The following is a 23,656-nucleotide window of genomic DNA, read 5'->3' as shown; positions in this document are numbered from 1 at the left end:
AGAACACCTTAGTAAAAAATTGCTCTTCAAACTTTCTGAAAGAATGCAATGTAAAGTCCACTCACCTCTTCTTGTGGATGTGGTTTATCAGCAGTCCAAACTTGCAGCATAGGTACATGAATCTTCTGGCGGCGTCTGTTTACACAGGAAAGAAAAGCTGATCTTTAAAAAGACTAATTTAGGGCAGCAATTTTTTTCTTATTGCAAGTATACTACTATTTGATCTCTTCAGCTGATGAAGTCTACAGTATATAAAAAACAGGTTTGTGATTACTTAAAATACGTCTGTTATCATATCTTGACAACAGCATTAACCTGAAGCACCTAGACAGAAAGCAGTCACACTGCAGAGCACTAGAGCAACAACCTATCAGTATTCACAGCACACTTAAAACTGCAGCTGCTCCAGCATGAACAGAACAAGACCTTCAAGATACCCTAGAACTAGACAAGACAGTAAAACTTTTCAAATTCAAAAAATCTCTCCAGGGTTTTTTTTTCCCCCCACAGAACAGCCCAGACCTAAGACTTCAGAATACTTTTAAGTGAGCAATAATCAAAGCTATTAATCCATACTTGAATAGATACCAATAAGAGTGTTTTTAATGGGTTACAACTTACTTCAAATAGCTTTCAGTCTGAGACAAGAGACGATCTATTTCAGCATCCTTTTTCTCATATAGCTCCTTTCCAACCCAAGGCAAAGATGACAGGAATGCAAACATATACCAGTCACATCGAACCTATAAGAAAGAAATATCCTGAAATCTAAGTATAAGAGTACGTGCCAAAAGATTTTGTACCACATTTTAATTTAAATTGAAACATCAGCAAATCTACTATTTTGCGGTGATGTAAAGACCAGCAGTTAAAGACTGGATTGGCAAGACATCGAAAAATACATTCTTGCTTGAAATGTATCATTTTTAATTTCAACCATGACAAGCAGACTTAAAAAATGGTATCACTTTCACAGTCCTTCTGCAGATTATCAATATAACAGAACAAGTCAGGCACTACACACTTGCCAGAGTAAAATTAATTCACTCCAGTGACCTCACTATAAAGGACCATGCTTTCTTACTGTATGTATGTATTTTCTAATTGCCATGGGCTCCTTTTACTCATGCTAAGGAAACTAACTGCACATGACAGTCTATTTAGTTTGCTCTCTCTAGAACTTCCCTGTTCTAAGCATAAGTACAGAAGCAATGGTACAGAAAAATTGTGAAAACAGCACTAGAGGAGCCTACAGATCTTTTGCTTACTTGGGGTACATCTTCCTCCTGTGTCACACTCACAAAGTTCTCAAACATAGCTACCATTGAAGGTGCAGCTATTACGTGACAATTTACAAGATCAGATAGAAAACGAACCTAAAAAAGACCAAAGAAATGTTTTAAATGAATACTTTTTAAACTGACTGCACATGAACAAGTAAACATTACTTAAATAATGAATAAAAGTACAATACACATTCAGTACTATGAAGGCAGAAATACTGCATACTGTACGGACCCACCTTACAACCCTGGAAAAGTACCATAAGTGCTGCCTAATGTCATTTGTTACGACATCTGTAATCTGTTTCACTGCAATAACACTGCAAGGATAATATTTCTAATTAAGAAAGGGTGGGAAACACCAGTATGCATTCACAGACATGCAAACTGATATTACAGAAAAAGAATGCTTGTGCTTCTATCTATTCTAAATGGTATCAGATCACTAAAATTTCAAAAGTGGAAGGAAAAAAACTTCCTAGAAGCTGAAGATGGATTGATCCATTGCTTCGAGTCCAGATGTGCATCAGGAAATAGCAGTGCTGAATCTGTATGCCACTATATATGATTAATTTCTATAATTATTTATTCATAAATACAGATAGTTACACAGAGACCCTATCTAGAAACTGCTGGCATTTTCGGGTTTCAGAAATGTGACAGGCTGATGGCATCCTAGAAATCAAAGGGACTTATCTGCCTCAGAAGAAAAGTCTCCACAGCAGGAACACATCCTTGATTTGGCTGCACTCTAGTAAGAAATCCAGACTGACAGAAATAAGAATTTAAGCAGAAAACATCTGGGGCAGAGCAGTGCCCCTTTTTTTTTCCCCCTCTCCACTCTCTTCTGATTTGTATCCTGCCTGCAGACTTAAACAAGGACCTAGGAGGATTCAAGCTCTTCCAGTATCACCACAACCTTAACAGACAATATAGGCTGAAATTCTAGCAGTTAAAATATCACATATTTTTTTCTTAAAGGCCTACTTTTTCTTAAGGGCTCATTCACAAACCGCAGTACAAGAAAACCAACACAGGTATTTTGATCTGAAGGCAGATCACTGGGAAGAAGTCTTGGGAAAGCAATTTTGGCTAAGCAGGCAGTTCAGTACTCAAAGAACAACTGCAACAGAAAAAAGTACCAAGCTGTTACTTTCCAGATATTCATTGCTCTGAAAAGTCTTTGACAAAGCTGAGGAAAGATTTCCACTGCCACTCCCTTAGTTGTTACTCTCACAAGTCATTTGTATATGAGCATGACCAGAGAAGGTGAAGCTGAACCCAAGGGACAACACATTCAGAGGAGGATTTTATTAGCAAAAATGTCACACAGTTGAACAGTAGTCTCTTGGCAAAATACACTGAAATACCAGAATCTTAATTTTCACCAGTGGGCTTCAAAAGAAGCTGGGGAGCTTGGCACTGGGCTTCTGAATCAGACACTGATGTCCTAATAGGTTTTTGCATGCAAAATCTGTAAGCAGCAACAGCTGGGCAAATGGCTTCAAAGACAGACAGCACTTAAAACTGCCTGCTTGATCTTCATCCCATATTATCAGAATGAAAACACAGACCTGATAACTACCATCAAAAGTAGTTTTTAAGAAGCAGACTGCTCATTTTCTTTTCTCTTTTTTTTTTTTTTTTTTTTTTTGCATGGGAGCCACAAAAAGATCATACAGCTCTGAACACAATAAAAGTGCATGACTTTCATCTATCTTTCACATTTGACTGTAGAACAGGTGTGGGGGGAGCACCTCTGTTTACTACAAATTAATTTGTCACTGGGAAAATAGAGTTGGAAGTCAATTTTGCAACTGTAATATGATTTCTCTCCCCTGAGGAAGAAAATATTTTTCACATAACATACATTTCCTCTTGGTATATCTACAGTGCATTGCATGCTGATGCCAAAAGAGACTGTAATACACACTGAATAGCCCAACTCTTCTGCAACAAAAAGATGAAAGAAGGAAAGCAAAAGGATGAGGAGGAATGTAAAACAAACAAAAATCCACTTACTAAATGCACAGCTTCATTATACATATTGACTTTCAGACATTCTTTAAGCTGACGAATCATGGCTTCTACAAATTCCCCACCAAAATTGTAGTTCCTGGCATTCAGCAACCCAACTAGTGTCGTGTAAACAGTAAGTTTTTCTGGTAACAGACGTGCACTGATACAGGAAAAGAAACATGGTGTTAGTTGTTTATTCATCATGTGCCAATTGACAACCGCATAGCATCTTACAATCCGCTTATTGTAAATTAAACTTGTCTTACGAGAAAGAAAGAAAAAAGTGCTAGTGTGATCTTACAGTCCTATCCCATGATTAATATTTACAGACAACCTTTTTTTTTTTAACTGCCATAATTTAGAAAGGTAGGTGCCACTTTCAAGTACATTTAAGGTATTGGCTTTTTATTTATGCCTAATTACTGAGCATTCCAGGGAGGTGGCCAAATAATGTAAGTGACAGAATTTATGCAAGGATGTAAGTAGTTAAATTCATAATTTAGAAATAATTTTGATACAGCATCAGCAAGATTACACAAAAGGCATACACATTTCATGCTATTAATTTTGATCCCAACTGATTTTAAGCACAGCATAGGGAAGGCCAGGTCCTACTGTAAAGAATTATTTTTCCTCAGCCATTTTTGTATGCGTGTAAGTTAACCCCATACTTTCAGAAATGTCTTACTGCTATAGGAAAAAAAAAATGTACTATTTGTCTTACATTAACAAACACTGCTACAAAATAGATTTAAGTATCTGCAAAACCATAGCACATGCTAGGGCTGGAACACTCCCTCCTCACCACACCCCTTCTTCATACTTCGCTTACAGTGCACAATCTCTCCCTCAGACACCGCTCAGTGATCCCGAGACAGGGCACGTCTGCTCCTGCACTTTGCTAGGGAGAGGAAGAAGAACTGTCAGCCACTGGAGAGGCTGCTTTCAGCTCGTGTTCCCAGCTCCCTCCTCTAGTGAATGGGCTTACAAAGACAGGAGCATCTCATTGAGAGAGAAGAGGATCAGGCAATGAGAAAACAGCACAGATAATAATAAGCTTAAATAAGTGTTAGCAGCCAATAGCTTCAGTGCTCTTAAGGATTTCATTGGGAAACAGGATATTGCCCAGCATCACTGTGTTCTCATTGTTACTGAAGTGCAGCTCTGAGGTTTCTTCTGTTTTGAGCCTCTGTACACATTTCAAGTCAAAGTAATGTAAAAGAGGTATTTTCCCTGAATTATACCTAGTACATAACAAGCTTATTCCTCTATTTATTTTGTCTGCAGTAAAACAAACTCTATGCTGTAACAGCACTCAGGAACTAAAGCCATTCTTGGCATCTGAACTACTTTAACCATTTAAACTTATGCACAGAGAAGACAGCACCTCCCAGATTCCCAGACCTCCTGCATACGTACACAGTACATAGTATTCTTAGTATCTTGCTTTTGTAATTTGGCAGATCAGCTTCCAAAACACCAGCTAGGCCCTCCAAGTTGCTCTCCAAAGATGAATTACTCTAAAATTTAAAAAAAAAAAAGTTTGATCATCAACCAGGCAATATGAACCAGCCCCTGACTCTCATGTGGAAGACGAGGAAGTTGGGTAAGAGCACCCTCTTATGTCATCTCCTTTTTCAGAGCAACGATTCAGTTCCGTTAGCAGTAAAGAACCACTCTCACTTGTCTGAAAGAAGGAGCAGCTACTCCTCAGAAGAGCTGCTCCTGATCACCCACCTCCCCCACAAGGAGATCCAGTGCTCCCCTTCGATACAGGAGCTAATGCTGCCTCAGGGTAAGGTGATTGAGCCTTGATTAACGATCCAGCAGGAAACAAAGGACTTTCACTTCTTTTTCAGTGCACCATCATTTTTGTTCTTATCATTTTATCCCCCTTTCTATTAGCCTCAAATCCTGTCAGGCCTTGAAGCCTGTGCCACAGACCATACCAAGTTAACTCCTCATCATCCTTGGCAGCCTGGAACCAGCAACAACATCTGCAGACACAAAGTGTTAACTATTCACTCGCTGTTCATCATTGCTTGGGAGATACAACACTACTGTTTAAGCACTTGCCCGTTTTAGCACGTCGTTTTGCAAAAGCTGGCAATTTCCCAATTACCTCACTGGAAAAAAAAAATCGTTTCTTTTTGGGTGGTTACTATAGTCGAACCGCTAACACGCAACACTCAGAAGCGGGGCGGGGGGGAAATGATACTTTAACTTTCCCGAGCTGCCGCCGGGCCCCGGCCCTGGCCGGGAGGCGACCGCCTACCTTCTCTCCCACCCTGCAGATGAGCGACTCGAGCCTCTCCTCGATCTCCGACGGCTCCGACGTCCTCCGCCTCTTGTGGGGCTGCCCTGCTCCAACACACCGAGCACACCGTTACCGCCGAGAGCCCCCCCCCCCGGCCGCCCTCCATCCCGCCCAAACCCCGCTCCCGCGGCGCGACGGCCCGGCCCGGCCCGCGCCGCCTCCGCCACCCCGAGGGGCGCGGGGCGGATGGGGGCAACCGCGGGCGGGAGAGGGCTGCCGCGGCGCTCACCGTCGCTGTCGTCGCTGTGCCGCCGCCGCGACATGGCGGGAGGCGGGCAGGGGCGCGGGGCGCTGGCGGGGCCGGGCCGGGACGCCTCGCAGGGGCCAGAGGGGAGCGCGGTCCTTCCGCCGCCCGCTCGCAGCCCGCCGCCCCTCTGCTTCCGGGACAAAGGGCGCGCGGCGCGGCGCCTCTCTGCTCGCCGCTCGGTGGTACGCGCGCGGCCCGGCGGACTTCCGGGGCGGGGGGGGGCGGCGCGGGGAGGAAGGCGGGCGTTGCCCGGGCGACAGGGCCCCTGCCGGCCGCCCGAGGCGGAGATGGGGCCGGGCGAGATGTCGCCGCCCGGCCCGGGGTCGCCGCGGGGCAGCGCCGCGGCCGAAGCTGTCGCCGCCAGGAAGCAGCGCGCCTTCGCCCGGAGGAAGGTGGGTCGGATGGCTCGCCCGGGTCGGAGGCTGGCGCCGCCGGCGGGTGCCGCCGCTCTCGGGTCGAGGGATTTCCCCGGGCGGGGCCGCGGAGGACCTCGGGGTGGGTCTGCCGGCCCGGGCGGTGGCGGGGGATCCCGGGCAGCGGCGGGGGATCCCGGGCAGCGGCGGCAGCGCGGTAACGGGTGGCGCTTGTGGTGCGTTTCAGGCCTTTTCCCTGTTCGTCAAAGCAAAGGAGGTGCCGGCTGCAGCCCGGTGTCCCGCCGGCGGAGAGGGCGTGCGGTGGCGGTGCTGCCGGCAGACGTTTGAGGAGCTCTCCGGCATTCACAGGCATGTGGCTCTGCAGCACGCCGGGGACATCGGGCTGCTGGCAGGGCCGACGGACGCCGCGCAGCAGGCAGGGCTGGCTGCAGAGCGGGCGCCTGCTGAAGTGAGCCCTTCGAGCGGCCCGGCTCCTGCAGGCCGCGCAGACGGGCACCATGGGCACTCTCGTAGCAGTCCTGAGATCTCCTGTACACTCCCGGACACAAGCCACGTTAGCTATGACGATCTGACAAGGTAAGAAAGGGCCTCCGTGGTTTGGAGGTCCGGTACTGGCTGGGAGTGGGGTGTTGTGCTGCTTACACTTTGTGATCTTCTGTCAGTACTTTTTATGAAGTTCAGCATCCTGATTTCAGCTGGTACAAAGTTATTTTTTCTTCTTAGTAGCTAGAATAGTGCTGTGTTTTGGATTCAGTATGGGATTTGGTACAAGAATAATGCTGATAGCACACTGGTGTTTTCAGTTGTTAAGCGTTCAGAGACTCTCCAACTGCCCATGCACAGGTGTACAAGGAGCTGAGGGGGAGCACAGCCAGAGCACTGGAATCAAATTGGCCAATGAAATATTCCATATCATGTAACGTCATGCACAGTATAGAAAGGAGGGTTGGCTGGGAAGGAGGGGGTTCTCTCTCACTTCTGGGATTGTGATTGTGGGATCTTGGTATTTCGGGATCGCTAGCCAGGAATGGGCTGGGTATCAGTTGGTGGGTGGTGAGCAATTGCATTGTGCATTACCTGTTTGTACTTTCTCTTATTGTTTTATTCTATTTCAATTATTAAACTGTTTTTATCTCGACCTGTAAGTCTCTCTTTAGCCTTCCAATATATCCCCCATCCTCTGGATGAGGGGAGCATGAGCAAGTGTCTGCGTGGTGTTTGGCTGCTGGCCAAGTTTAAACCATGACATTCAGTCAGGTGACACTTTAAGGTATAGAAGTAGTCTTCCCTGATATTCCTTTAGATCTCCAGATGCTTTGGATACCTTCCTAAGATACTTTAGATCAATAGGTGCAGGTACCCTCCAGGAGTCACTTGGTTTATTTTATTTCCTTTCGTAGCTGCTCATGCCTGTAGAAAACATGCAGATTACCACTTAAAGAAGTAGATGCACTGCATTTTTTTTATGGTAAAGATGGGAACTTTGAAGGGTTGAACTGTCAGAGCTATATCATCCCTCATTGTTAAAGCAGACCTGTACAGATGTTACTCAACAGCTTAGATGTGTAAGGAAAGATCATAACAGAAAAGAGCAGAACAGCAGGGTGTGCTCAGCTCAGGTCCCTTTTCTCTGCTCATTCAAGAACCTTAAGGGCTCGTTAGTTATGAATAAGTAGGTTCATGAAAATGATTGTGAGAGTTCAGCTGGTACTGCTCAGAATGCCAGTGCACACGGTCTCGCTGAAAATTTTGCCTTTTTAAATTTAGATAGCTCAAGCACTTGAATTTTCAAGTGCAAGTTTGTCAAATTAAGCGTTTAGTGGGATGCTTATGTGCACAGAAAACAGCAGTTCTTGTGTGTTGAGAGAAACTTGAGTATAGCACACAATAGGCTACTGGCAGAGATGTCCCATCCAGCAGAGAAGAGTTCATTTTGTAACCAGTCCCGAGAACTAGGAATGTGGGAGTTTTTTTAGTTCATATTCGTTCTCTGAAATAAATCAAACCCAGCAGTGCTAATCCCTCCAAAGTTTGTTTGTTGTTTTGTTTTTCTCCCTGCATCTGCCAGAAGATAATTGTGTGCTTTTTGAATAGTTACTGCTAACAGTATATTTTTTGGGCTTTCAACCTTAACATCCTTTCTCCTGTTTGTTCATCTTTGCCATGCTATGAACAGCAAGGTGGGAGAAGTACTTCTGTACTACTGTTACTGTGAGGTGAAGGATCCAGAGAAACTCTGTGCTTGGCAAAAGGCTCTGTGCCAGCATCTGCATCTCACTGGCAAGGTAAGGTTTTAAGCAATGGTGGTATTCTTAACAAAAAAAGTCTTGTTTGCTTAGTGCAGGACAATGGGGGCATGTGGACAACTAAGTGTTTTGCAGCAGAAGGTGCTAGTCTGTTATGGTCCCTTTAAGAAAGGCACTCAGACTCTGTAAAGTATCATTTAAAATGCTATTTAAGAGTTAATGCTACAAACAAAAAGAAAATAATACAGATAATCTCATCCCTTTTGATGCTGGGAACCCTGAGTTCAGCATTGAGCAAGCCTCTGATCCATGCACAGCACACTGTGCAGACCCTGTCTTTGCAAGGGTTGCTCCATTTCCATCATTCGAACTGTTACAGATTTTTTTTTAAACAGGAAAACAAGTCATTTCATCACTTCTACTGTCAAACATAAAAGGTTATTCACATCAAAACTTCTTGACACACTTTTAGATAAAGGCAAGAACATGCAGGGGGCATAATCACTGGTATCAACAGGGAGCTGCATGCAGGCATCTCTATTAGGATTATCAGGCTGGGTTTATTCTGTGACTAAAGGATACGTGCAGCACAACAGAGCCTGAAGGCCAAGCTGGAGGTACAGCACCATGCAGCATGGGTCTGGGCTTGCTCCTGTACACTGTTAGGTGTATCACTAACTCCTCAATGTGCAATGGTCTTCCAGTCAGAATCACTACACGGAGCTGTAATCCATACTGTCAGGAATGAGACGAGAGCAGTTGACATGTTAGACAACACCATAGGTTAGCAGTGCTCATTCCTGTACAGAGTCTTTGTTCTTTCTGTTCCTGACAGACTAGACTAAGGAGGTGAGTTGGCTCATCTATCTGGCCTCTTGAGGCTGTGGGAAAAGGTGAATTTTAGCCTCATGAAGCTGATGATCTCAGGCTATCTGTGGGGAGAGGGGTTTTTCAAGAGGGCAACTCAGAGCAGGAGACTACTTTTATCTTTGACTTGTCTTCCTTAGTAGCTTCTTTTTCTCTGCCAGTGGTAGGCACCTTCCCTGTTCAACATTAGCACAGGTCTGGGGGTGAAATGTCCTGATGCATTTACTTCTTTTTTGCTCAGCTGTATTGTATGATAGTTGGTATTTTTCTCAATCTTTTTTTTCATCTCCAATACAGGTGCATCATTTGCATTCTCAATCAGGTTTTTTTTTTCCTCACCTCTTATATTCAATCTTTTTTTTTCCCCAGCACTTCAGAGTTTTTGTTCATTTGTCAGTGCTGGAGATAAAATGACTCATACTGAAATTTAATATTACATGCAATATTATGCATATTGACATTTTTCTTGTGAGTCATTGGGCACAATCCCATTGTTCTTCCTGAGGCAGACTTCCAGTGAGAATTTTAATGCTGACTGCAGGATTTGCCTGTTAACCAGTTAGCATTTCTCTGTTTATTGCACAAACTTTTCTGACTGTCTTGATGTCATTCTTTTGAAGTGGCTCAAAAGTGATTACTGGGGTTTTATTCCTATTTTATTTTTTCTCTTCATTATGTTCAACTTCAGTATAACCATGTCTTCCCTCCTTCCCTCCTTCCCTCCTTCCCTCCTTCCCTCCTTCCCTCCTTCCCTCCTTCCCTCCTTCCCTCCTTCCCTCCTTCCCTCCTTCCCTCCTTCCCTCCTTCCCTCCTTCCCTCCTTCCCTCCTTCCCTCCTTCCCTCCCTAGTAGCTCTTTTCTGAACATACTTCTGTGTCTGCCTTCTGTCACCCAGTCATATTTTGCTATTTTCACTGTGATCTGGTTTTGCTGTTACTAAGCCTTAGTCCCGGCTTCTCCTCTTGCCTTTTAGGTACGAGTTGCTTCAGAAGGGATTAATGGGACAGTTGGTGGAAGCAAAGTAGCTACCAATCTCTACATTGAAGTTATGCTTTCCCAGCCTCTGTTCAAAGACATTTTGTGTCAAGAGGATTTCAAGGTATGAAAAAATAATTTCTACATGTACGTTGTTAATGCAGGACATTTAATTTTTGAGAAGTAAGCACATTGCTTCTTGGTATTATTACCTCTGCTCTAGCAGTTCTGCTCTCCCAGCACTGACCTAAGCCAAAAGTTCCTAACCTTTCTTTGTTTAGCTGTCTCTGCTGGTTTTCACCAGCAGTGGCAGTTATCACAAGCAGTGATAGCAGCTACTACAAGCTTTGGCAGCTATGGGTGCTGCTGCAAAGCCCCCCGCACAGGTAAATGAGGAAGTGTGCTTCAGCCCCACCATTCTTCAACAAGCATTTACTCCAACTTGACTGCCAAAACCAAGGCATCACAACATACACTTACCCAAGCAAACTATTCCCACACTCTCCTCTGCACCCTGATTTGAGATCCTTGCCTCGAAGCCTACTGGTTTAGGTTCATGCTGGCTTTGGTGTCTATATAGGTGCATTTTCAGTTCCATGAACTGGATATCTTCTAGAGAAAATACACAGGCAGAGTCGAGGTTTCTCCCTACTCCAGTAAGTGCCTGACTGGAGGGAGAGAGGTGCTAACTTCTGCTTGAGCCTGAGCATATGTGCTGATTGCTGTCTTCAGATGGTGATGGCAGCTGTGGCTGGCACTGTATGGCGTTCTGGTAGGCTTTTGCTGCTCCAGCACTGTAGGTACTGGTTTCTCTGTGAGAAAGGAAAGCTGCTGCTTTTATAGCATTTTTATTTTCCACGCAGTTTCATTTTCAGGGAATACTATTTTTTTTTTCCATAAATAGCTAGGTCAAAGGAGTTAGTAAAACTTGTGAAACTCAAATCCCATGTAGAGCTGCAGTGCTGATTCAGTCTAACTATCTGTTGTGCTTGGCTGAATTTCAAGAGTAAATGTGACGTGTTAGTTACAGTCATGGGTAGATGCAGAACCAGAACAGGGATGGAATTTTACCTTGACCTTGGCAAAACCTCCAACCTTGAGGGATCTCTCTGGGCATCAACATTCATGCATTAGTACACGATGGTATTTTCTGTCTCACAGTTCCTCTGCATATGCTGTATAGCCAGGTAAGTGGGAGTTTCAGGTCCCTGTGCCATGAAGATATGGGGATAGAGGAGTGAAAATTGCGCTTGGGACTATGAAATATTCAGTGGCCACTGTAGTTGCTGCAGACTGTTTTCCGTGATAGCTGGGACATTGTTGCACAGCACCACACTTTTGTTTGAGTATATCTTGATAGTGCCTAAGCCATGACTGAAGCTCAGCCCTGCAGAAATTCTCACTTCCTGTTGCCTGCAGTGGGGGTGTCTCCAAAGGGGAAATCCTGTGCTTGAATTTGGTGGGGTGGGGGGTGTCAGACTCCGCTGTTAACAAATCTTGAGCCTGGCTGACCTCCCATATGTCCCTTTCACACCCATGAACCACTGCAGTTCCCATTGCACATGTCATGACTGGAGGCCTAGTGGTGCTTGTGTCGGGTGTCAGAGGGGCTGAAGAGAACTGCAGGGCCCAGATGTGTCAACATGATCTGTTACTGGAGGAGGTTATTTAATATTCCTGTCAGAGTCAGCATGCTCTGTAGGGGCCTTAACTTTCTCATGATAGGTGCTAGTGACATTGTTTCTGACTAAGATCTGTTCTCCTTCACGCTACTCAGTGACTCTGCACTTCATGCCAAATGGTGCCTGTCTCACTGGCAGAGTAGTCAGTGGGCCTAAGACACTTCTGCCAGGTCGTGGTAGGGGTCCACTGCCTAAACCTCAGGGTTTAGACTGTGGATTTCAGCGGGAGAGACATTTCTTTCCCCCAGCCACCGAGACACTTTCATATTCTAGTGAGCTGTAGAAATTAAAGTCAGTGGGTAATTTTAATCTTGACACCTGGCAAATTTTGGTGGGTTGTTTTTGTGTTTAATTTCCTAGAGCAGTGCAGGAGGAGCTCATTGTTTCCCAGACCTTCGAGTTGGAGTATTCAAAGAAATTGTACCTATGGGCATTGATCCAAAGATAGTGTCTTACAAAGAAACTGGTAAGTTGATTTAATGAGAAATACGGCCTCTCACCCAAGTGAGAGGTAGGTGAAGAATAAAGTAATTTCATCAAAAACATTTCCTTCTGCACAGTGGCCGGGACACAGATGAACTAGATACAGAAATTGATTTCTTGATGGTAGTCAAAAGTTATGGGTGCAGAGAATTTGCTGGCCCAGGTTTTGGTTTGCTAAGTGTTTAGCTGCCTCAGAAAACTTTAGAATTAACTTTCTGTTTTGTGGGAAACAGTAATTCTCAAGCAGTTATCTTGTTGTGGGGTAGGGACATACCTTGTGATTTAGTCAGGGAGTAAGTCATTAGACACCTGCTAAAGGCAGATGTAGGGTGAAACTATGTATGATGGTTAGGAAAGACATTTCAATGCATGAATATATTTGTATTTGTTCTAAATATTCCGTAGGTGCTTGAGAGCGCTCAGAAATTACACCATATAAAGAGCTCCAATGCTCTCTCTTTGTGGTTAGCTTGCGGTAAGAACCAAGCTGTATAGGAAGAGCAGCTTTCCATAGTGTCTTCTTGTGGATCCAGTGGATTCTAGCGCTGTGAATGCTGACAGCTTTTTTTTAAGAAAATGCTAGAATCCTGCTGAAGCTTACAGTTGAGTATATACGTGTTCCTATCTTAGGGACTGCTGACTTGGCTTTACTTGTGTTGAAGTTAACAGCCATGCTTCTGCCTCTTACACTAAAGCAGAACCAGGTTCTGCATCAGGTTCATGCCACTCCCCTAATACAGGCTGCATTTGTTTACTGTAACCTGTAGCTGCTTAGTATGGATTATGCCCGATAAGATGTTACTGTCTGTGCATCTGCTATGAGGACACTTATGTAGGTGGTAAGCAGGAGCACAGAGAATAGCAGTTAACAGAGCAGTTCGGGTCTCTTTTTTCCACCAAGAGGTTTTGGTGGTGGTAAATTTCTACAGTATCTTTTTGTGCTTTTGGTAGAGGATTATTTTTTTGCCCATTTTTTGGCAGTTTGTGGGATGTATGTTTGGATATTTTTCCTTTTTTTTTCCTTTTTCCTCCTATTTTACAGCAGTTTATGGAGATGCTTCGCATTAATCTGGCAGACTGCTTGTAGGATTATTTTTTAATCAGGTGAGGGATTTTGGTGCAGGAGGTTTTTTGTTTTTTTCAGTAGGTTTGGACTCCTAAGTCCCAAGCAATGTGAAAGCTGAGAAACTTTATGTAAATAGAAGTTGCAGTGAAAGTAATACATGCTTACGGAAATTTTCCATTTTTATCAACAAAGAAGAGTTTAATTGAAAAGTTGCATTTCTGCATGCTTTTGTGTGTCTAAAGGTGATCAAAGGGAGGGGAAACATTTTTCACTCTTTCTTTTACAACTGTAGGAGTTGCCAGGGGGACATAACAAAGATCATAGAGACAGGCGCCTGTCTGCTGCTGCTTCTGTTATGTGGAACAGTGTTATGTTTTCTTTCATTTGCCAATAGGAGGCCAAACATGGATAAACATGGCTGGTTGAGTTGGGATGAAGTCTGTGAACTGTCACAGAAAATTTTTGTTTGGAAATCTGAGGAGAATCTGGATCAGCGAGATCATATGTAATATTGTTTTATAGTTCTGCTTCTCACTTCTTTCTCTTTTTTTCCTTTTTTTTTTTTCTTTTTTTTTGGTTAAAGGAATCCATTTATCCCCTCAGGAATTTCATAGAGAAGTAGAACAGTATTTGTCTCAAGCCAGTCAAGGACAAAGTGATACCATCTTGCTGGACTGTAGGAACTTCTATGAAAGTAAAATAGTAAGTGTTGTTTGCCTGCTTCTTGCAGTGTATTACAGGTGCTCGGGGGAAGCATTTCACATTGTGAGAGTGTAACCTTACCGGAAGAAGAGATTCCATGTTCCAGATTGACTGTAATATGTACAAAGTTCAATTTAATAATGAATATTAGGCACAAACAGCAGATGACCTGCTCAGCGACTCAGCATGGAGCCTGCCTGGCTAAGTGCTTATACAGCTTGGGGCAGGAAGACACAGTGGTCCATACAACATTAGCAGTAAATACCATATAGTTTGAAGTAAAAGTAGCATCATTTGTAAGGATATTTTTCAGCATTTTTGCACTGTCCCATATGTCAAAAAAATAGAGGCATCCTGCTGTCACACCACCAGCCCTCCTGCACTGCTATGGCTCGTCCTCCTCTCTCTGACAGTTCTGTTCTGCTTAGCTCCCTCTCTTATGTTAGGATGAGAAGACATGTTGTATCCAGAATCCTGTTACAGATTTTAACAGGTATTTTGATGCATAAATGCAGCTGAGGACCTGCCTAAAGCAGCTGCAGTGAGCTGAATGTTCTGGCCCAAAGGTTTGTTACTTCCTCCAGTTCAAGGCACAGACCTTCCCATGTAAGACTGCTTGTAACTAGTCACATGGCCATCTGTTGTTATTGCAGGGACATTTCCAGGGCTGTCTGGCTCCAGATATCAGGAAGTTCAGCTATTTTCCCAGCTACATAGATGAAAACCTGGAGCTTTTTAAAGACAAGCGTGTCCTGATGTACTGCACAGGAGGGATTCGTTGTGAAAGAGGCTCTGCTTACCTGCGGAGCAAGGTGAGATGTCATTCTGCGGGCACAAGTGGCAAGGAGTTGAGACTTCTTTAAGGGCAGCTGTCTTTTCTTTTGCTGGTAAATTCTTAGTGAGCACAAACTGCTCAGTGAGCAGGTGGGGAGATAAATGTCTCTGACGCACGCTTGCCTCATGCTGTCTGTCAAAGACATGGGTAGTTTAATGCAGCTCAGAATGATCTGCATGGACTAGTGTCACAGCAGTGATTGCTCTGTGAAAATAAGTATGTAACCCGTTTGCTGAGAAGTAAGGCTGCCCTGCCCATTGTAGCAGTGTTTTAGGAGGGCTTGAGAGCATGCTGTGGTGTTTCCACAAGCTCTGCCTAGGTTATGCTCTGTGGTCATTACTGCACCGCTTGAGCATCTCAGGGTGGTGAAAATCAGCCAGTCAGTGCTTTCCCAGTGTTGTGGAATTAAATCTAGCACGCTGCGTTGTTCTAGTTGTGCTTTCCATCTCACTCTTCTCCTCGTTCTTCCCTCAAGGAGCAAGGGAACGGCACGTATGTATGTTCTCCAGAGATTTAAACCTTGATTCTTTCTCTCTGCTGCACCAATGTGAACCCTGAAAAATTCTCCTGCTAACAGCTCATTACATAAAAACAGAATAAGCAGTGGTTCACAGAGATTCAACAGCATTTGATCTGTGATGCAGCAAACCTCCCTCAGTTGAGGTTGCCAGCCGTTTTCTGACTGTAACATTAAATGCACATTTGGGTTCATGTCAACAAGCCAGCATTGTGGATGTGCCCAGTAATCCCTGGTGGCACTGTCTAGAGCTGTGGGTGCACATGGTGCCATCTGATGGTCATTGAGAAGCTGCTACTTTTTATTGACCCCTGGCGTTTACAACATTTGCTTTGGGAACTCTGACATGCCACCACTGCTGCCATTTCCTTCAGCTTTTCTGCTAATATGCTTTAAACAGGCAGTGTGCAGAGAGGTTTACCAGCTAAAAGGTGGAATTCACAAGTACCTGGAAGAGTTTCCAGATGGATTCTACAGGGGAAAGCTGTTTGTATTTGATGATCGTTACGCCATTTGTTCCAATGAAGATATCATTTCAGGTAGGACTACATAATGTAAGTGCAGAAGGCTGGGAAGCTATTGCAGTTGTTTCCAGAGATGTGCAGGATAGGGGCAGCCAGACTGCTCTGTGCAGTTCTTCCTCATACTCGCTTTGATCTTTTAGTGCTGTCACTTTTCATGATGATTATCAACTCAATGGCTTTAACACATAAAACAGAAGTGAGAGAGAAGACAGTCACTAAACAGTTCCCTAAGACTGGAGCAATAAAAGGAAGCATCCCCTGCAGAACAGCTGCTGTTATCAGCCATCTGCAGCTATGGAGATGTATGTCAAGCACTACTGCTGTTGTTACCCACTTGTTGCCCACAGTGCTGATCAGGCTGAGGTTGGCCAAGTGACCAAAGTGTTAAATAGTTCTCCTGCTGTCAGCTGTTCTCTGCTCCAGTAATCTCACAGAACATCAGCACAGACTGCCAGGCACTGGGAGAGTGGTGGTACTAAGCTCTACAGCATTTTATTTTCATGCTTTAAAAGTTTCTGTAGCCTGTAGAATTCCAGTGACTTCTAGTTGAAGTTGTTGAGAACATTGGCTGGTCTTCTGTCTGGGGTCGCTGTTCAGATATTGCAAGTGAGATATGTGTTTTCTTCTTCTCAGTTGCCAGGTAAAAATACATGGAATTTGGCTCTAGCCTCTTTTAGGAAGCAGCGCTGCTTTTTCTCTGAGTGGGTAACTTTTTGAGCATAACCTTCCATTCCTCCTCTGCAATTACCATATACATCTTGAAGGTGCCTGGCTTGGTATAGAAACAGAAAACATTCTGGATGCATCACAGCCATCCCTGCAGAAGTTTCCAGGGGAAGTGTTGGGGTAGGCACCTTCTTGATGGTACAGCTAAACTGGGCTGTAGCTTTCAGTTAAAGGGTTAAAACCTGTCTGATGTAGAAGGACTCTGCCAGGACTGCAGATGACACCCTATCTGCACAGGCCATTGCTTTTAGGTGGAAGGAAGTCCCATGGCACCCCCCTCCCCAGCAGGCAATGTTCCTGTGTACTGGCTTAATTACCACCAGCATATCTTCTTTTGGCAACAAGAATCTTTAAATCTGTCTAATCAGTACTAGAGGAAGCGCTAGAGAGCACTTTTTCGTTTTCCTGAGGGACAGCTGTCCTAAATTTTTTACTTCAAAATCAGAAGTTTAAAAATTAACTAGGTTCTAAAAGATCGATTTAAAGCAGAACTAAAAACCTGGAAGACAATAGATAGCCACTTAAATGAGAGATTGCAGCCCCATGGTGTCACAGAAAACCTTCTGCAAGGGGGACAGATGGAGCAGTGTGGGTGTTAACTTTTTCTTTTCCTCCTCCCTCCAGCATGCAGATACTGTGGGACACTGTGGGACCAGTATAAACTTTGTTCCAGCCAGCACTGCCAGCAGCTTGTCCTGACATGTCCAAGTTGTCGCAACAAAGGTCTTACAGCTTGCTGTCATGTTTGTCAAGAGAAAGAGCTTAAGGTGACTTCAAGGGCTTCAGGACAGACACTTAAGGAGGAATGTGAATGTACACGGAGACGGCCAAGGGTACCTATTGAACATGTCTCACCAAAGACACTGGGTGCAGGAAAAGATTAAGCTGTTTTGTTAGCTAATCTGACATGTGCTAATGTGAATGGCTTCTGTAATCAGATTCCTCTCTTTTATTCAGCTAGGTTTGGAAATTGTGAAAATGTGTTGGCTTGGAAAGTTTTGTTCATACACTGCCTTTAAGTCTAGAGTATACCCTGAAAACCATCCATTACTTGACTGTAAATTACCAGAGTGCCCAACCCATCACCAGCACTACAGGATTCCTCTCCCTGGGTACAGTCTTGTAGCATGGCCTCTACCACAGGGATTTTGGAGCAGAGTGTGTGCTGTGGGACACAGCTGCTCACAATTCAAAAGAAACTGAAGGGACATAAGAACAATACCATTCTCTTCCTCCTTTATGGAGATGAATCTGTCTAACCTCTCCACTGATCATGCATTTGCTTCAACAACTAGTGCTAGGGTGTGAAAACAGATGTATTAGTTGGGTGCGGGTATGTGACTGGATTAGAGTCAAAGGTATCTTCCATGTACATGCGATCTGCATGTGTGTCTTGCTTTATACCAGTGAGAAGCAAGGGGTAGTTACCAGAAGTCACTGGCTTGACTTGTGTACAACTGGCTGAAGGCAGCATAAGGAGCCCTCTTGTAAGTGGGGCAAAGGCCCGCAGATAGTGTCTGCCCAGCCATACTTGTGTGTGAACTGTAGGATGAACAGGAGAAGTAATCCTCATTCCAGTGCTCTGTCTCCCTGGGAACTGTTTCCCTCAATTTGCCCATGAAATATCCAGGGCTGAGCTCTGTTTGCACTAGGAAAAATCCAGCAGTTCGAAGCATGTTGAAACTGAGACACACAGAGAGGGGAGCACAGACTGTCAAAATACCAGCATTATGGCACCGGAAGTGATGCTGATGTATGTGAATAAATGTCAGCAACAGCCATAAGGAGATGCAAGATCCTTTATCCAAGTTAAATAACTCAAGATTTGGGGAGCATTTGTGCTTTGTAAACATGGGTTGAGGTTTTCAAAAGGTGTGTGATGTTTATGTGTGATTTCCAGCTCCTATTAGTGGAGAAATTGTCTTTGAAAGGATTATAGCATACGAGCTCAAAACATGTCTCCACTTCCTTCTTTGTGTGCCTGATGCTGTGGAATGTACAGAAAGGTTTTATTAATAGTGTATAAGATGTGTCTTGACTGAAAAATGTCTTTGAAACTTACTGTCATTCTTGGTACTGAATAGTAGTAGTTAAGTCATGAGGAAATCAAAATCACTGTCCCCCTGGGGTGGGGGGTGGGTGAGCAAGTGGCTGCTGGCTGGGCTTAAACCACAACACTCACTTACTGGTTTGTTGGGTTTTTTTTTACTGGCAACTGCTTTTAAAAGCAAGAAAACAGTTTACTCAGGTTTCTGTAGTTGCTTAATGACAATTAGGGCAATGTTATTTTCATATAGATTGTAACTTTCTTCCACAGTGCTATGAATTCAGCAAGGCCTTGTTGGCTTGACTAGAACTTAAAGACATGGGCATTGGTTTCATTAAAGCCATGGCAAGCATTTCTTACTTCCAGTATTGCTACCATGAAATGAATGGTTCAGCAACTGTTTTTGTGACTGTTCCTTTCATGAAGCAAAACCTTGAAACTTATGAACATCTCCTTTGAGAATCTTTCTAGGATAATATTTAATAGCAAATCTGTGCATAATCCATAATGGAGAAGAAACTGGAAAATTTCTGTCAGGAGACATCTTCAGCAGAAGTCTAAGGCAGTACCCATGGTCCCCTGGCATCTGCCTCCCAAGTTCTGCTGGCCAGTTAACCTCTGTGCTGTTGAGGACTGGAGTATTTGTGGAAAAACATGCAAAGCTCTACTTGCAGGCCTGGTGTAGAGCAGCGATGCAAGTGCTTCAATTTGTATGTTATACTCTCTTCATGTATTAGGCTAAAATAATACAATTTTATAATTAAGTCTATCAGCAAGTCTGTAACACTGTAATCTGTTTAGAAGGCTGTTTCTATATCATGTATCAATACAAATGGCAACAACTATTTTATATGTAAACTTCTGAAATTCCTATGATGATCTATAACCTTTAGTGCTTCCATCATAATTTTTAAAGTACTGCACAAATACACTTCACCTGTTACGTTGGAGGTGCTTAATTCTGCAGAGGTAAATGCTGAAACCAAGCTAAGCTGTCTGCCATGTGGTAGACCTGGCTACAAGGTACAATTCCCACAGAACTGGCAGCTGGAGATTCTACCTCAAACGCAGAGGGGAGCCATGGGGCCTCTTCTGGTCCTTGCTGCATTAAGGCAAGGGAGGAGAAGGGCTTGAGATGTACAGATGGAGGCCTATAAAGCCACGTTTCCTCTGCTGCAGAGAGGGGAGGGGGTTAACAGGCATCCTTAGCCTCCCTCTTGCAAGTGAGCCCAGCAGCAGCTTTCCTGGCTTCTGGATTAGTTTTGTCAGATTAATACAAATAAGGACTTGCCATGTGAAATGCTGTGTGCTGGGATGCAGGCACCTCAGTGGTAATGCCTGAGAGAAGGCACATTAAATCCAGGAGAGGCGAGTTAAGCAGGTCTGGCTGTGACTGCCAGATGCTGCAGTCAGCAGATGGCTTTTGCTCATTTTCCTGAAGAGCTGCTGGGACAAACAGTGATCCCTTTGCTCCTAAATATCACTGTTTTGTAGCTCCATCGCTGCACAGCTTGATGCCTTTCACCACAAAGCCTGATGCTTCTCAGCACAGCCTGTCTCTGCTGCACAGCTCTCATATGCATCTTTCAGCAAAACAGCTCTATAAGGATCAGCTGAGGAACTGGGAATGATCCTGCCAGCTTAATGTGTGTTTGGGCTGCATAGTTAATTTGGATGCTGCTGCAGTGAAACAGGACAAGGTTATTGCTTTTTTTTTTTTTTTTTCTTTTTAAGAGCTGTTTTTTTCATTCAGAAAAAAATGCTGTGTAGTATCCATGGTGGCACGGCCTGCTCTGCAGATGCATCTCCTTGCATGTCTGGGTTTCTTAGTGCCATCAGGATTTCCCAGGGTAAGATTAATTTACGTTCTTCTGAAGTCAATGGAAGAGCTGAGCCTGTACCATGTAAATCTGAGCGGATGGCTCAGCTGAAACTCTGTGGCTTTGGTTTGATGATTTAGTTGACTGTTTTGAAGTCTTTGCAGTGCATATGGAAGAAAGAGGCTGTCTGCCAGGGTTTTTTTAAAATATGTTTTCAAGTATTTTTCTTCTGTATTCTTTTCATTTTCTGATATGAAACTTGCAGGTTGGGGGAAGAAGCTACAGTGAAGCATTTTATTTGACACCACTGGTGCATTTATTAAGATATGAAGAGCAACAAATGTTTCCCATATTGCTGAAAGTATAGTGTTTCTCTGCTTTGTTGGTCAGAGCTAAATCGTGGGTGGTATTTGCACACAAGCTCTGAAGAAATCTGTGGGACTTTTGCTGGAATATGTGTAAAAGGCTGCAAAACTTCACTCTTAACAGATGTGTACAGACAGATTTCTAGAAATTGAGAACATTTTCTAGGACATGCTGTCATCAGACCAAGAGTAAAGCTTCAGTGTGGCAATGCTTCTGCCAGGAGACTGCCTACTGAGCAGGATCCCGCCCACGTTAATAGCAGGAGTTTTGGATGGGATAATGCTGGGTCCAACCCACTGCATGTCTGCGAGCTACGCAAGCCTGTGGGGAATTCCTCCCAGGCTAGAGGATGGGTAGTAGACTGACAAAAACCTGTCAGACAGTACACAGTGTAAGTTCAGAGTTGGGGTATTTCACTTAACAGCTTTTCTAGGGCACATCATTTATTGTTGCATCTATGCAGACATTAGAGATGGCAGTAAAAGAAACAATCCCTAGCAGCACAAAATTTAAATAATGAAAATAGTCGTCTAGACAAAACAGTGGAGAGAATTTGACTTGTTTCCAGTGAATAACTGGACACATGCTTTTCACATCAGGAGACTGAAGGGAGTGGGGATTAGAAGAGAGGGCTCTGGTTTGCCAACTAGTTTGGCCATTTCTGTGGGGTTAGGATTTGCATTGCATCTCTGAAGGTGACGATTTTCTTCAGACACGCATAGGACAGAAAGATATTAGCCCATCCTAAACCGCTCAATTTTTGAGACTGTTTTATAATTGGTGGCCTTTAAGTTCCATTTAACCAGGGGATGGAGATAAATTTTTTCTAAGAAACACAGGGATGCATTTGAAACATCATCTTCAACTGACTCAGCAAATGTTGGTAAAAATTGTAATTCACAATTCTTGAAATTAGCCATGTTTCCAGGTAGTAGAAGTGCTTGTTAAACTAGTTGTTCCTCTATAGTTGAGATCATTTTGGAAAAAAAAAAATAAAGTATTTTTTTAATACTTCTATAATTTGTGTGGAATAGTTGTATCTTTCACTCATGCATACCACATCCTAACTGTATGAAACACCGTGCAGGAAGTTTATAGAAAAATTAGGTCCCAGGTTAATTAAGAGTCACTTTTACACTGGGATGTACTCTAAACTGAGATTGCATAAAATTGGCAAGTTGTTACTGGCTTGAATAGTTTCCAACTCTACAGAAAACATCAACAGTCCTACTGGATAAAATCTTCAACTACAGCCACTAGTTAATATAAACTGTTAGTGCATAAAACAGAACCGAGGCACCACAAATACTCTGTCAAGGCACTTATTGCCTTTACATTTCCGCAGTGTAGCACTGATCACCGGGAATGACTGCCATAGCCAGGAACTACACTCCAGTTCTGCACTTGGGAAAAATAGGCCCATTCAACTCTGCAAGTCTTCTCTTCCTCACTGAAAAAGAAGAGGAAGAGGAGTCAGTCACAGCAACGGAGATGTGGATGGCAGGCTTGGCTTACCTGCTGTGGAAAGGAGCTGAGAGACGTACTTTCTGCCAGGAAAGAAACAGGATAGCATCAGCTTCTGAATTCCTGCTTTAAGCAGCAGGCACAGCCTTATGCAGTTTAAAATCAAGGGGGGTAAGATGAGGTTTCTGTCCCTATGAATTTTTAAGGCTGGAAGTTACTTTCAGCCTACCTCCCATATTCTACAGACAATTATATTTCACATGATTTGTCTCTGTAATCTGACTTTGGCCAAAGCATCACTTGATGCTGACTGATGTAGAGAGAGCAGGAAATGGGTGCCACAGTTTTTCCTTTGCTAGTTTTAATAAATTGCCACTTCAAACAAAAAAAAAATAATTCTATCTCATTTCTTATCTTAAGCCTTTAGCATCCAGTTATGGTCAAAGCAGTTTCACATCTACTCTTAAAGTTGATTTACAGCTCTGACAGCTACACTCATGACTTTTCAAGAAATGTGTGTGAGGAAAAAAGGGAAAGAAAAAAGGCATAAAGAAGACACAGACGTTAGCTCATGAGGATGAATGTAAAAGCCTTCGTGGTTGGTTCATATAAGGCATCTTAGAGAAAAGAAGCTATAGGACCAAAACAAAGTTCTGGTAGCATCAGGTGATGGTAGGCAAGAGCACTGGAGTGGAGCACAAGCAGAGAGCTATTGCTGACAGGGAGAAAAATAAAGTTTTTCTATACTTATACATTGTCCAGGTGTGGAGCTGAGACGCTATTGCCAGAAACCATCACACCGATGAATACGAGCTGCAAACAAGAACCAAATCAGACAAGAATGCTGAGCTTAGTGGTCAAAGAGGCAAAATACACAACTGTTACATGGAAGGCAAGTTGTGAATGCCTACCCTTAGAGCAGGGACAATTAAGACACTAGATCCAAATCTTCCATCTGATTACTTTGTATGCCAGGTGCTGCACGGTCATTAAAACCCTTGCTCTGTTCCAAAGGACGGAAAATAGCAAGCCTTTCCTGGTGCAGCTCTCTGGTGACCAGGAATGCAGACACAGGCATAATAAATACACAGTGAACT

The 23,656-nt window shown here is 43.7% G+C and overlaps 3 protein-coding genes across 8 annotated transcripts in view; 1 reads left to right on the top strand and 2 right to left on the bottom strand.

Moving 5' to 3' along the window:
• Positions 1-5,994, bottom strand: part of NCBP1 (nuclear cap binding protein subunit 1) — a 31,837-nt gene extending 25,843 nt beyond the window's left edge. Inside the window, exons 1-7 of one of the 2 annotated variants that reach the window (XM_074812360.1) lie at positions 5,849-5,994; positions 5,578-5,663; positions 4,722-4,822; positions 3,306-3,462; positions 1,269-1,376; positions 622-743; positions 66-135 (exon numbers count right to left, since the gene is read on the bottom strand). In XM_074812360.1, the coding sequence (XP_074668461.1) occupies positions 66-135; positions 622-743; positions 1,269-1,376; positions 3,306-3,462; positions 4,722-4,822; positions 5,578-5,663; positions 5,849-5,882 (678 nt within the window). In that variant the 5' untranslated portion in view covers positions 5,883-5,994. Of the gene's footprint in view, positions 1-65; positions 136-621; positions 744-1,268; positions 1,377-3,305; positions 3,463-4,721; positions 4,823-5,251; positions 5,275-5,577; positions 5,664-5,848 lie in introns of those variants that run through there. The other variant, XM_074812361.1, reaches the window with a different exon arrangement.
• A 118-nt stretch (positions 5,995-6,112) lies between these two features.
• On the top strand, positions 6,113-22,115 carry TSTD2 (thiosulfate sulfurtransferase like domain containing 2). Of its 3 annotated transcripts, none has more exons than XR_012621826.1 (9): positions 6,113-6,258; positions 6,467-6,816; positions 8,417-8,525; positions 10,326-10,451; positions 12,370-12,475; positions 14,142-14,260; positions 14,914-15,072; positions 16,013-16,982; positions 17,487-17,576. XR_012621826.1 is itself a non-coding variant. In XM_074813845.1 (9 exons), the coding sequence occupies exons 1-9, from the start codon at positions 6,154-6,156 to the stop codon at positions 17,744-17,746; spliced, it is 1,473 nt and encodes a 490-aa protein (XP_074669946.1). In that variant the 5' UTR covers positions 6,113-6,153; the 3' UTR covers positions 17,747-22,115. The 3 variants fall into 3 exon arrangements, 2 of the variants coding, with proteins under 2 accessions (XP_074669946.1, XP_074669947.1); XM_074813845.1 differs by having other exon boundaries at positions 16,013-16,151; positions 17,487-22,115; XM_074813846.1 differs by having other exon boundaries at positions 16,013-16,151; positions 16,770-17,656.
• The window catches only part of TMOD1 (tropomodulin 1), a 29,778-nt gene continuing 27,143 nt past the window's right edge, over positions 21,022-23,656 (bottom strand). For all 3 annotated transcript variants that reach the window (XM_074813849.1, XM_074813848.1, XM_074813847.1), the window contains exon 10: positions 21,022-22,545. In XM_074813849.1, coding sequence (XP_074669950.1) covers positions 22,481-22,545 — 65 coding nt within the window. In that variant the 3' untranslated portion in view covers positions 21,022-22,480. The remainder of the gene's footprint in view (positions 22,546-23,656) is intronic.

Source organism: Strix aluco, chromosome Z, assembly GCF_031877795.1.
Source record: "Strix aluco isolate bStrAlu1 chromosome Z, bStrAlu1.hap1, whole genome shotgun sequence".
In the NCBI taxonomy this organism is placed as follows: Eukaryota; Metazoa; Chordata; class Aves; order Strigiformes; family Strigidae; genus Strix; species Strix aluco.
Note: the sequence above shows the minus strand (reverse complement) of the source record. Positions and strands in the feature narration are given on the sequence as shown.